This window comes from Cydia amplana, chromosome 4, assembly GCF_948474715.1.
Source record: "Cydia amplana chromosome 4, ilCydAmpl1.1, whole genome shotgun sequence".
Classification (NCBI taxonomy): domain Eukaryota; kingdom Metazoa; phylum Arthropoda; class Insecta; order Lepidoptera; family Tortricidae; genus Cydia; species Cydia amplana.
In genome coordinates, this window is record NC_086072.1 from 12,660,843 (window position 1) to 12,674,056 (window position 13,214).

A 13,214-nucleotide genomic window follows, 5' to 3' on the forward strand; every position below is an offset into this window, starting at 1 on the left:
CGAAATTGAAGAAGTTATTGCAATTTTCATAACATCATAGTTCCTTTGAGTAACTTTTAATTGCTTATTTAGTTAGATCTAAGCTTCGAGGCCAATTTTATCGTCTATCGACTGATTATTTTTATGTTACTAAATCAGATTACTCGTGAAAACGGGAGGCACTGTGTTAAACCACAAACTACTCAATTTCAACTATATAATCTACTTAATTTCAGATTCGTAATTTATTATAAACATAATATCATCTACTTCTCTATTTACGAACAAATATTAAATTTAGCTTTATAATTTGGTGAGAAAAATGGAGAGACTTTGCCATATCTTGGAAGAAAGTAACTTTCTCACTCATTTTCAGTTCGGTGTCAAACGTTACTTAGTGCTGAAGAAGTGCATACTTAGAAGGTTGTGTGCTAAAGAACTGTGCAAGAAGTGTAGGAGTCAGTGCAAAATACTATTTGGCGAGATCCATAATTCAATTGTAAACAGTAATAATAAGTGTGTGAAAAATGTAAATCCAATTCATGTTAGTCCAATCAACGAGTTGAATAAATTATTAAAAAAATCCAATTTCGTGCATTGTTGTTAAAAGAATTATTAAAATGTACGTACAATTTTGTTTTGCTTTAGGAATATCAAAATTATATTTATGCTTTTGTGCGCATAGTAGGTACATACCTACTATAAAATAGTAGCACAGGTAAGTGGCGTTTCATTTGTCTTTTCATTCTTAATGAAGACATGAAACGTAAATACTCTCTCGGAATTTATAAATGATATCGATTTTAAGTCACAAATTGTAATCTTATAAATTGATTGTTAAATTAGTAATATCTATTTCACCTTTAATCGTTGATGGGGCTATAACTAGTTGAATCATACGCTTTAATTTGACCAAAGTACAGCAAGTAAGGCTATTATAGATCTCAAACCAAAGGTGCTGAGGTGCTCCTCTATCAAGTGGCTAGCTGGACTGATTCGGTTTGATACACACCCTGGCAGTGGCGGAGTCGCCACTCACCCTATAACCGCCTAGGTTATTCACGACGCAGGTGAACATCGCGTCGCGGCCCTGGGCGATCGTCACGTTCTCAAGGGGGAACATGAAGTCGGGTTCCAGACCTAGAGCTGAAACAAAAAGAACGCAATGTATTAGTAAAATTCAATTATTTTCAGAAAATATTTTAATTTGTTTTTATTTCAAGTAGACACACTACTATATAAATTATAAACTTTAAATAAATGTCATATACTAAGAAAAAGTGACCAAGGCCTCCAGTGCCCCAGGCACCAGGCAGCCTGGGGCACTAGAGGCCTTGGTCACTTTTTAGGGTTCCGTAGCCAAATGGCAAAAAACGGAACCCTTATGGATTCGTCATGTCTGTCTGTCTGTCTGTCTGTCCGTCCGTATGTTTTCACAACCACTTTTTTCCGAAACTATAAGAAATAGACTGTTGAAACTTGTTAAGTAGATGTATTCTGTGAACCGCATTAAGATTTTCACACAAAAATAGAAAAAAAAAAAACAAAATAAATTTTGGGGGTTCCCCATACTTAGAACTGAGACTCAAAATTTTATTTTTCATCAAACCTATACGTGTGGGGTATCTATGGATAGGACTTCAAAAATGATAGTATTGAGGTTTCTCATATCATTTTTTTCTAAACTGAATAGTTTGCGCGTTTAATAGGTACGTCATAAATTTATTGTTTGGAAAAGTTTAAAAATAATATTTTTCATATTTCTAATATCATTTTAAAAAGTTATGTGATTTTACTCATCGGGCAACGTACTATCGATATTAATTAATCGCTTTTTGTGATCTTTTATATTTACGATATAATCGTGCATAAGAACTTAACGATTACACCCTGTATGTATTTTGTACTAAGTGTGTAACTACGGCATTAAGAGTACTAAAATATTAGCTTTAAATTTCAACAAAGTTTATATTGTAAGTACATGTGTTTGCAGTCAGCTTTCTAATATTCATAGCCGAATTTGCCATAGTCCAATTGACTAAATCACATATCAGTGTTTGCATCATTGCTCGTTGATTTAATTAATTAGTTAAATAGAACTGTCATGGATTGGTTCCTGAAATAGAGGCATTGTGAATCGTTTCGGGTCGTTGATGCGAAACTGATTTAGTCAGCGATATCATCATTTGCCTAAATACATAAATCGTATGTACCTACGTGAGTTGCTTAGTAAAGCTAGTCTACATAGGGAGGTGTGCCGTTAATGAATAATGAATGGAACGGTATATAAAGGATTTTAGGTTATCGTGTACCACTGAATACTCCGTTGGTTTAGTTGAAAATGCATGATAGGTTGGACGCCATAAATTCATCCGAATCACCATTAAAGGAATTATTTCTTTGTGAATAAAATCTCCATGTTATATGTATGCCTGTAATTTTGCAAAATTAGATGTAGATTAGATGTACTTAGTCAAAGAATTTAATTTCCTACCCATTTTGTACTTTGTCACAGTGACAATAGTATCTACCTATGTCTCTAGCGACTTTCATATTGATTGTCACTGTGACAAGGTAATTCTTTGATTGTACTAAGCTAATGTTGATATCAGTCTTACATTGCTACTACACATGTTCGTTGAGATAAGGAGTAACCTACCTACGTGCGGTGTGCGTCTGTAAATCCCGTCTAGTCCTCGCTTACGGACAGGCAGCGTTCGTTTGAAATGACCCGTATAACTGTGACCTAAATAAACCATAAGAACTGTGCTTTATCGAAGACCACTTTTATATTGGTTGGTCCCATCGACTCGCCCGCGGTCGTTACGCTATAAAAATGACAACCCAGAAGACGGTGTCGTTGGCTTATTGAACCGGTAAGTGATTTTTGCTCCCGACGGCTCCGCCACGCCGTTACCGATTTGCATAAATGGAGAACCAGCAACTTTGGCGACGAATCGACTATATTTTCCGGATACGTGATAAGCATTGGCTTTTATTTCGCTAACGGCCAAATTGGAATGCGAATTAAAGAAAACTTTATGTTATTGTATTTTATGTACTACCAAATACATACCCTGTCTACTTATAATATAAATTGGAACCTTGACTTTGAATAAGAATAAGTACTCTTTTAGGACCCATGACGTACATAACAAAACATAACGTAGATGCTCTTTATTGCATACCTAAAAAATTAATGAAAGTCACTAAAGTTACAAAACTTAAGGGTAGAGGTAAAACAATGGGGATCTTATGTATATACCGGACGCTTTGCAAATTAATTTGCTACATATTTATTTAAAAATCAATGGCTACAAACGAAACTTTTACCTTGAGCAACATCTTGAAGCAGATTAGGTACAACTAAAATTTACAATAAATGGTCCTTGAAGAATACTTACCATAAATTAGTCTTTTCTTTACTATTTTGTGAGATACCGTTCTCCAAATAAAAGAGCTAAAAGTGTTTTTCAGCGCAAAAATATCTTACAAAGCGGCACCTACATAATATGCTGTAAATTGGGTGAGTGTAGGTTGCCGGCGAATGGATAGCTCGAGGCGTCAATATTCTACGTGACCAGTTCCCTGCGTCGCGCCAGGAAACATGTGTCGGAAGTGACGACTATCTATTTGCCCATAGAATGGCGATCATGCCTCTGAATTGTTTGCGTGGACCCGTGTGTGGTGGTTAGTAACTCAATCGCATCTACATTCACAAATAGCTTGTGTGATGTTATTAATGGAATTACTAATCGCTTACCATTAGGTAATTCGTATAGGTACTCGTTTGACTCCTATGTAAAAAAAAATAACACACTATTTAATTATAATTTTCACGAGTTGAAACGCATAGCCAAATTTTATGTGTATGGAAATACATTTTGATACATTATGTATGTATGTACTTTGTTGCCAAGAACTTGTTTTAAATCGACGTATACTTTCCAGTGAAGTCTAGGGTATCAAGAATGAAAGCAACACAGCGCATTTCACAAAAGAACAAAACAGTACGAATGAACTTTCGTTCATCGATTGGCCGCACTAGCCTCCACACCAAAATGGTTCGTCGAATAAAAATAAATTGTAAACACAATTCACTTCGGTGTAGATACTTGGGAGCAGTAGTGTGTGGCTAGCCGAATCGGTCAATTGAAACACCAGTGCAAATGTCGCCAAAATGGGCGAGATAAAAATACAGTAGGCCAATTAATCTCTTAAATCATAGATAACAATTTTCGCCCTTTAATTTATCGTCATATAAAATCACGTATTTTAAATAGCGGAATGGTTTAAGTATGAAACATTAGTTTGTTTTATAAATTAACTCTGTTGTTATCGTTGCCGCATTATTGGTGGGTTTAGAACGACGTTCAATATACGTCACTCATTTTATCAATGAGATTGATAGTGACGTCACTGACCCGCGTCGTCGATTGCCCGCATCAACGGTGCAGCAGTCACAACAACGCTGCTACAGGCGCCATCTGAACGTAACCTTTACGCGTAATAAGTATATGTAATAACAAAAAAAAAAAAAAATTATTTTATATCTCATCACTTTCTTTGTATTCGTGGCACGAACAAAAATCCAATCAGTTAATAGTAGTGCAGCGCAAAGTTAAAGGTACTGCATTACTAATCAAATCACCAATGAGGTAGTCCAATCAAATAAAGAAAGCCGTCGACGTTTCTTTACTTAAGCGCGACTTTGTGAACAACGGCATAGTGAACACAAAACTCAACGAGACGAACATGTAACTACATCCTGTCAAGAGTGTAATGCTAAAGAGGAAGAAGAGACCCTCGTAACGACTTCATGAATTACTCCATTACAATAATTATTCTAATTAAGCTTTTTAGAAAACATTTACAATGATAAATAGTAGAAAAGTATGTAGTAACTTTATAAAAGTCCTACTGTTTGTGCTCCACTGGCCAATTCCCAGCCTGATGCCGTCGATACACACATGTCCCGCGTCCTATATTGGAAAGCTACTAGCACACTGCATGTGGTAACTTGTTTTTGTAAAAGAAAATACTCTTTTTCCAGACGTCCGTTTTTCCGTTTCTCAATGGCACTTCTTGTTTTTATCACAATTATGGCACGCATTCAATTTCGAACTTAACAAAAGTGTAATTAATACGTTATTAGGTACTTCTAGCGCATCTCGTTCGCACTAATATATATAAGTCCACACAACTAAATGACCTTACCAGGATTCGAATCCAGGACCTCCTGATTTATAGGCAAGCCTATAAGGAGTGACCCTCCTTATAGGCTTGGAGGCCGTAATAACTAAGGTTAAGGATTAAAATTGTACCATTCTAAAGCCTTCTTTAAAGCGTTCCAAAATAAACTCCGGAACCAGCCTAAAACGAATACGTTGCTTACATTCAGATTTCAGTATACGATTTTGTAAGCGAACCGATATCCGCGTCCGTTTTGAGCTGCAAGTGTCCAGGCCGAGTGGATAATTTAGAAAAGGCTTAAGTGCTTTCAGTTATTAGAGGAACATATGCCTTTATCGATTAACAAGACGAAGTAGACGTTATGAAAGTAAATAGGACCGAATTTGTATAGCAAGCGATCGAGCTGCCAATAACCGGATAACTGGCGACGCGGCCGCGTTCAGTGGAGCTGAGCAAAGTCGGCCTTGTGTTTACATTTTACGTCGTTATGATCACCTACGTTACCTACCTCGGGTGGATGGTTTTTGTTTTCATTTTTTACTGTCAGTCGACTTTTTTACTTTAACATAGGCATATGATTAACCAAATTCTGCAAGTAAATTTGTAAAGGGATGGAATTATACTTATTGTAATTCTTATGGGCATATCAAACTTTGTTGGAAGAAAAAGTACCTACGGTACGCTACAAGAACCTAGATGTTCGCAAGAACAATCGCGGGAAACAACTAGTAACTGCACAATTTTGTCAGGTATTTATAATTTTGACGTTTTACAAAAGCTCGTGGCTCAATACGTTAAAGGTACCTATATATTTGAACTTTACAGTCGTTGCCACAAAATGCATATCGGCCGTTAAAAAATCGTGAAGTAGGCCTGTATCCATTGGATTGGAACAACAATAGAGCATAATTCACCTCGAGCAGAGTGCGGAGCGCTCTGTCGAGAGGCCGAACGAAATCACTGAACCAAATTGCAAATGAACCCGCGTAACGGCGCTATATCTGATCTTCGGCGGTACACCGCGCACCGTCGGACCACGTCAATAAGTGCCGCTGGTTCGGTGTAACTAGTGCTCTGTAAACTGGGCATTATGTTCACATCCAACAAAGTGAATCACACATGTACCTACCTACAGCATGTACGATTTTGATATCACAGCACATCGTCTGCCCAGCCTGGTAATTAATTAACTTCAAGCATGATCTTTTAAAGTTGAAAATAATTATCGATCCAACTCCTCGTGAGATTCAAACTTGTCTTGGTCTAACTCTACCTAGGTACTTTTATTATGCATTTTACGACGCACCAGTTTTTTTTATTTGTTCGCATACTGCACCGTAGTTAAGTTTTTCTTACTGCAATAAGAGCTGGTTCAATGAAAGTAGTACCTAGTTAGTTATTTAAACTATATTTTACAAAATTGCTGAATCGCCGCTACGCTTACGCATTCAAGCAAAAGCCAGATTCACTGAATTATCGTATGTAAATACAGTTTATTACCGAAGCTAGTGATATCAATTGCCTTCAATTACATGCATTTTGTAATCAATGCCGATAAAATGATCGTGAAAATGGAGTATGCTGCATATAACTAAATGCTTTCGATGGATCGGACCGTATTGTATAGGTACATACATAATACTTAATCATACTTTAGATGTCAAGTGCACAAGTCCTTGAACATTTAATCCATTTGTATTATAAATAAGAAATACAAATACTTATAGTGATTAAAGAGAGTAACCTTTAATAATGTTAGAAGAATGATATATAAATTATGCAAAGTGGAGTTCAATGGAAAGGGCCAATAATGTTATTCGTAACATACGTAAGAGTATGTTATTCTTTTTTTTCCATCTTAGTTTAAAATGATTGTATTATGCTTTAAGGATGGGACATGCTGAATTACGAATACAAAGTGTGCACGCAGCTTTGTATGAAGGAACTAATATACATACATTACACTGTTACTAGGTAGGTTTACAGTAATTAATTCTAATAATCGATATCGCCTCTCCCGCCTATTCAGTACTTTGCCTGTTCTTGTGTAGTGCAAGATGATAATTGGCGTAGCGGTATCCGAAACACGATCAACGGAGGCTGGTTGGGGCTAGGGAGGTGTGACTACGTTTGTGCTGGTTTATGGTCGCCATCCATCCCAGTCAGGAGTTATCTAATCTACGACTTTGCGGAGTATGGACAGCAAAAATAACTGCTAGTATTCTGTTGTTTGATAAAAAAACAATGGAGTAAAAGCGTCCAGAAAGTGGATATTTGATTAAAAATTTAAATGTTAAGTTACACCATAAAGGAAAGTGTACCTATAACTATAATAATAATCTATCAATCAGATCTGTTCTTGTAATATTCATTAATTCATTCATTTTTTGTGATACTACGAATATGATGATATACAGAGCTTTATACAATATATACATATAATAGCAATGATTCTAAATAGAAGTATTCATTTTTCGTTCAATAACACTTCTTGTTATAGTATTTTTTTAAAGTTACAACTTTTTGAAAAAAACATTTGTATTTGCTTATTAGTAGGATGACTATCGGAGTAGACTTATTGAAAACATTTACAATCGAACTAATTAATTTGTGACCCATCATAGAACCTTTTCGCAGTAAGTGGTAGTAATAATTTTAGTTTTTAAATTAATTTCCAATGACGTGGTTAATGTAAAATGGTTTAAAAATGCATGGTCAGGAATCATGGTGTTCGATAGTACGTGCATAAGTTAGAATTTTTAATATAAATAATTTCGTATCCTCTCAGTGCAGCTAGTCACACATAGTCTTTTGACATATATTAGTACAACCCTTTATATTTCTTGAAGCAGACTGTGTTGTATGGCGGAATAAAGTCGATCCTTATCATTTACACCATTGCTGATTTGAAAACTATAAGTCTTAGTAGCATACTTTTCAGTCAACTAATACTTTAGAGAATTTAATGAAGAATATATTGTCCATTTTATAATAACAATTATTGACTGCACAATGGGACACAAAAGTGGGAAATATCCACTTGATAAGTTATTTTCACATCAGTTTTTTTCTTACCTTTTACATAAGCTTCATGCATGCCAAGTGGTATGCTTTCTTCCGGTTGTGACTGTATGAGTACATTAAGCTTACGAGCCGAGATATTTCATAAACAATCATTGTATTGTGCTTTACGAAACAAGATACAAGTCCAATCTAATTTGCAGTGTAACTTGTAAAATATTTTCGTAGATGTTTTTGGAGTCGCTACGGGCAAGTTAGTTGAACGGGGCCATCCAACCCGGGCGTAGTTCGCGTCACTAGAGTCGCACTTCGGATTTGTTTGTTCCAACTAGTTAAATGTTGGTCCAAACTTTATTTCGGATGTCAAACTCCAAGTCTTCGAGATGTTGTAGCCTTGTTATTATTGTTCGAGTCTATTTTAGAAGGAGTCAAGCGTGTTAAACGACAGCAATTTCTATTTTAATATCTAAATATGAAATTTATAATAAAATTGAACCGATAAACCGCTTTCAGATTCTGTAACTATTTAAGATTGCACTCAAGAAACAATCTGAAACATAACCAAGAATTCTGGCAATGGTTTTGAGAGAGCTCGCTCTGAGTAGGGAAATTCTTGTAAAACATTGTTTCTAAATTAAAACAATCTTATAATTGCACATTCTCCAACTTCATTGATGCAACGTATCTTCCGAAGAGGAGCGCGGGCAAGGCTTGCGAGGGAAGCGGAAGATGGCACGTGCCACGGGGTAAGTTTTGAGGCGAAGTTAAGCCGATTAAGTGTCATTTCCGGCGCGAAACTAGCACTGTTCATTAAATATTTCGTGCGACTTAATTGTGAGGTCGGTCGTCTGCCGAGTTTTAATATGCCAACAGATTCTTACCTTTATTCAACGAATTCACAATGTTCTTGTTATGACACCAATGCAATTTTGCGGGTTTAAACGGACTTGCTCAGATAATAATTTTAAACGAATTTTTACAATTTCTTGTATCAGACCCGAAGGTGATCGCTCAGTGCTTCCGGTGGGCAAATCGAACAGAATAAATATTTCCTTCTTAGGTTAAACACACGGAAAACGGGCCGCATTCGTGCGGGCGCAAAGTCCATTACAGTCAATTCGTCTAGACGCAGGCACGTGTTGAAACTATTCTCACGGGTAAATGAATTACCTGCGCCAGATAAATAAAAGAAACTGCCGAGCTCTCAGCCAAACTGAATAACAATTAAAGTTAGGGTGGATGAAGTAATGTAAGGCCTCATTATTTAGATGCTTACTTATTGTACCTAATCGAATTTTATTTTGGGACAAGGTTTAATTAGTTCCGATTTTATACCTGTGGATGGAAAGCAAGGTCACATTTTTTCCATAGGTAGTCATATAAAGTACTCATCATTTTAAAAATTAGGCTTAAAATTGTGCCCAGCTATTGGCTGCTCACATGATAAACAAAGAACACCAAAATTAAAAGACGCCTTTTATAAAATGCGCACCAAACTTTATCGTAAAATGGGGTTAGTAGGGTCAAAACTGAAATTCAAACCTCGATAACATTTTATTTTTACATATGAAAACTGAATGGTGTATATAATAAGTGTTCCAGACGTTTGTATTTTAGTTTTTATTTTATTTTGGGTAGTTCCATTCCATAACTTTGACGATAAAGTGGAAGACCCACCTCACCCCGTAGTGCCTCGTATTTTTTAAACAAAGGTGATTTTGGAAGATTGTTGGATCGATTTTTTTTATTATGCGTATTACTATAGCTCCATTTTAAATTGGAATACATTATTTTTGTAGCAGTAGCCTTAAAATCCCTTCTCACCCCCGTCTCAAACCTTCTCTCCCCATTCATAACCCACCTCTCCCCGCGAAACCTACGCACCCCATTTTACGGTACTTACTCAAAATTGTATGTCAACTCAAGAAACATTTTGTCAGCACCTTAATACCTATGCAATATTGCACGAGTCATAATGGGAACACGGGAATAAACTTGCCCTGTCTATCCCTCTGAGCATCTAAGGCGGCTGTGACCTGCATCGCAAGTTGTTCCATCTACGTGATTTGTGTTAGCTACATGTTTGCCGATATCAACCAATTTGCGCCCGATTATTGCATTAGTCGATTATTGCTTATAACCGTCCTACCTATTATTATGTAGAAAGAAAATATTGATGGACTGTTTAGTGTGCTGTATTTATTTTTGTAGAAATTCATCAAAGTCATGGTCAAAGAAATACGAAACAATATTAAAATGATGGTTAAAGACTAAGGACACTCTGGTTAGGACAAAGTTACAACAAACTATGTTTGTATATTACGTTTAGAGTAGGTACCTAATTAGCCAAATATATTTTTGACACAGGAATATATTAGTTATTATTACATACTAACCTATTTAATAACACATAATGTTGTTTCTGTTTTATGGATGCATGATTCTGCTGCTTCTGCTTCTGCGTCTGTCTGGTGCTTCTGCGTATTTAAGTACTCGTATTTATCGATATCTCTATCAATCTATTATTGACCGAGCGAAAACGAAGGTCTCCGTTTCAACTTGGCTAAAAACGCATTCGTATGTCCCGCTGTTCTCTACAGAGAGGGGCTCCCGCGAAAACGGAAATTCGCAAATCTTTCTCGTTTACTCCAATGAAGGCGTAATTAGAGTGACAGAAAAATTCCCGCGATTTTCGAACTTCGATTTTCGCGGTTATAGCCCAGGTCGCATTTCTCAACCGATTCTCGTGAAATGTTGTGAGCAGGTTCGATAGTTACATAGAATTTTCTAAAATTGTTAAAATGCCGGACACTGGCACAGAAGACTTAAGCACCATTAGGATTATTGTGAGTTCGCTATGATAATGACTCAACTAAGTATTTTTTATGTTTTAAGCTAATCGAGAGGTCTACAGCTCACAAAGCCATTAGTTTATATATTCTTCTTCTACCAACAACACGAGCTTTATTGAGTTTGTTGTTTGGCCAGGTTGAGTTTTATTATAGGATTTAAATTTTAAAAATGACAATAGTATTTCATCACTATCGACATTTGTAAAAAACTAAAACTATTTGATGCTAGATGAAATGTGTCTACCCAATTCCGTGTGCTAATACAAATATGCCCGTTTACATTGTTCTCTAAATGTTCAGTCATCCTATACGGACGCTGATAACTATCTACCTAGGGATGTACCGACTAGTCGCCGACTAATCGGGAAAGCCGACTATCCGGCCTCATTTATAGTCGGCGATTAGTCGGCAAAAATGGCCGATTGGTCGGCACTTTATAAGTGACAGGGCAAAATGAAATAAACACCAGATATTTACCATAAGCTTTTCATCTATTGTACCCAAATTCCTATTTAGGGTGCTTACGAAAACTTTTGTTCAAATTATTGACCGTGTGGCTTTCTTATGTCTGATTGTCGTCTGAAATATAGCTTTAGGTTTTATTTTTTAACGTTACTATAATATGATAAATAGCGCGACGAAAAGGGTAAAACGAATGTTTTTAAGTGCATCTGAACCGAACTTAGCTAAAACTAATGATCTGGCCGGATAGTCGGCCGACTAATCGGCCATCCGAGCGCCGATTAGTCAGCTAGTCGGCCAAATCAATAGTCGGTTCATCACTACTATCTACACATGTACATGGCTATCTGATTGGCGACCGGTCCAGCGGCTCACTTTTTCAATATCCCGAACCTAATGGCCGCCAGATGGCAAGTTGGGTAAAGTGATGCTATCAAAAAGCGATAGGCTGCGGCTTCGCCGGTTATCGGGGCACTTTGCGCCGCCACCGTGACATGGGTTGACTTATACAGCGTGTACATGAATTTACACGATGCGAATCCGATATTCTCAGTAGTTTTTTTACATGCGAATGCGATATGAATTTCCGATTGCCATTGGCGTTACGTTTTCGAGGAAAGCATTTTATGTACTTGCCATTGGAAATCTGCCATTGTATTTAGTTCATCATGATTAATTAATAATCTTTAAATTGGAATATCAAATGTTAAAAAAATGGCCAAGGTTGGCCAAGGTTAAAATGTCAAATTAATGTGAACTTTATCATTATATTAAAATTTTAAATTAGAAATCAGAAATAAGAACTCGCGATTGTCCAATAACTATTTAAAGTGGTAATTCGATAAGTAACTAATCATAGACAAAATCATTTTCGACGCATTGAATAAAAACAATATATATCAATTCAGGATGGCTACCGTTTTTTACAGTACCAACAAAAGATTTATGTTAAGGGGCCTTTCGGATCCTCAGATATCAAAAGTTCCCAGCGTTAAATTATAACGCAAACACACCCCATCCACTTCCTTTAAAAACCGTGCGAGACATTTTTTTAATTAAATTTATTAAAACTTTCCATTTGGAAAGTGTATTTTCAGCCAAAAACACTAAAACACAGATAAAATAAATCGCGGTTGGTTGACAATGACCTCTCTGGCTGAACAGAACATTTGAACGTACACTGACTTAGGAATGATATCTAAGTAATTGATGACATTAACTATCCTGCGTCTCGCTCGTACCTGTCCGTCTACATGACTGTACTGGTGCTAGCGAAATATATAGCCTACTTTTTATAAGGACGTTTAAATTTATAAAAACTTTAAACCGCGCCATATATAGGTAATGAAATTTGTACCTATGCAACATTGCTGTCCTAAAATTAAATTTGGATTGCAATGTTTTGACGATGACCATAAAACTGTGCACTGCGCTTCCTAATTTTAAACTAGAAAAGTGAACTTTACTGTCCATTTTTGAAAAAAAGGTGTTGCAGATTATATTGTGTGACATATCAAATAAAATAAAAGAGCTTGTTCTGAGATCCATAAATATAGTTCCAACCATTTAGTTTTGAAGTTGTTTAAGAGAGTAGCTGAAATTAAACCAGTATACCCTGAAGTAAAACGTTAAAAATAATGCATAAAGTAGTTCTTTTGACTTATGTATAAGGAAAACTTTGATGGAGTCAATCGTGAGGTCACGTCA

At 36.2% G+C, this 13,214-nt stretch overlaps 1 protein-coding gene across 2 annotated transcripts in view; it reads right to left on the reverse strand.

Annotated features, from left to right (window-relative positions):
* LOC134647237 (lachesin-like) overlaps positions 1–13,214 on the reverse strand; it is a 99,399-nt gene that overhangs the window by 34,522 nt on the left and 51,663 nt on the right. The window contains exon 3 of one of the 2 annotated variants that reach the window (XM_063501505.1): positions 1,019–1,125. In XM_063501505.1, coding sequence (XP_063357575.1) covers positions 1,019–1,125 — 107 coding nt within the window. Of the gene's footprint in view, positions 1–991; positions 1,126–13,214 lie in introns of both variants that reach the window. The other variant, XM_063501504.1, reaches the window with a different exon arrangement.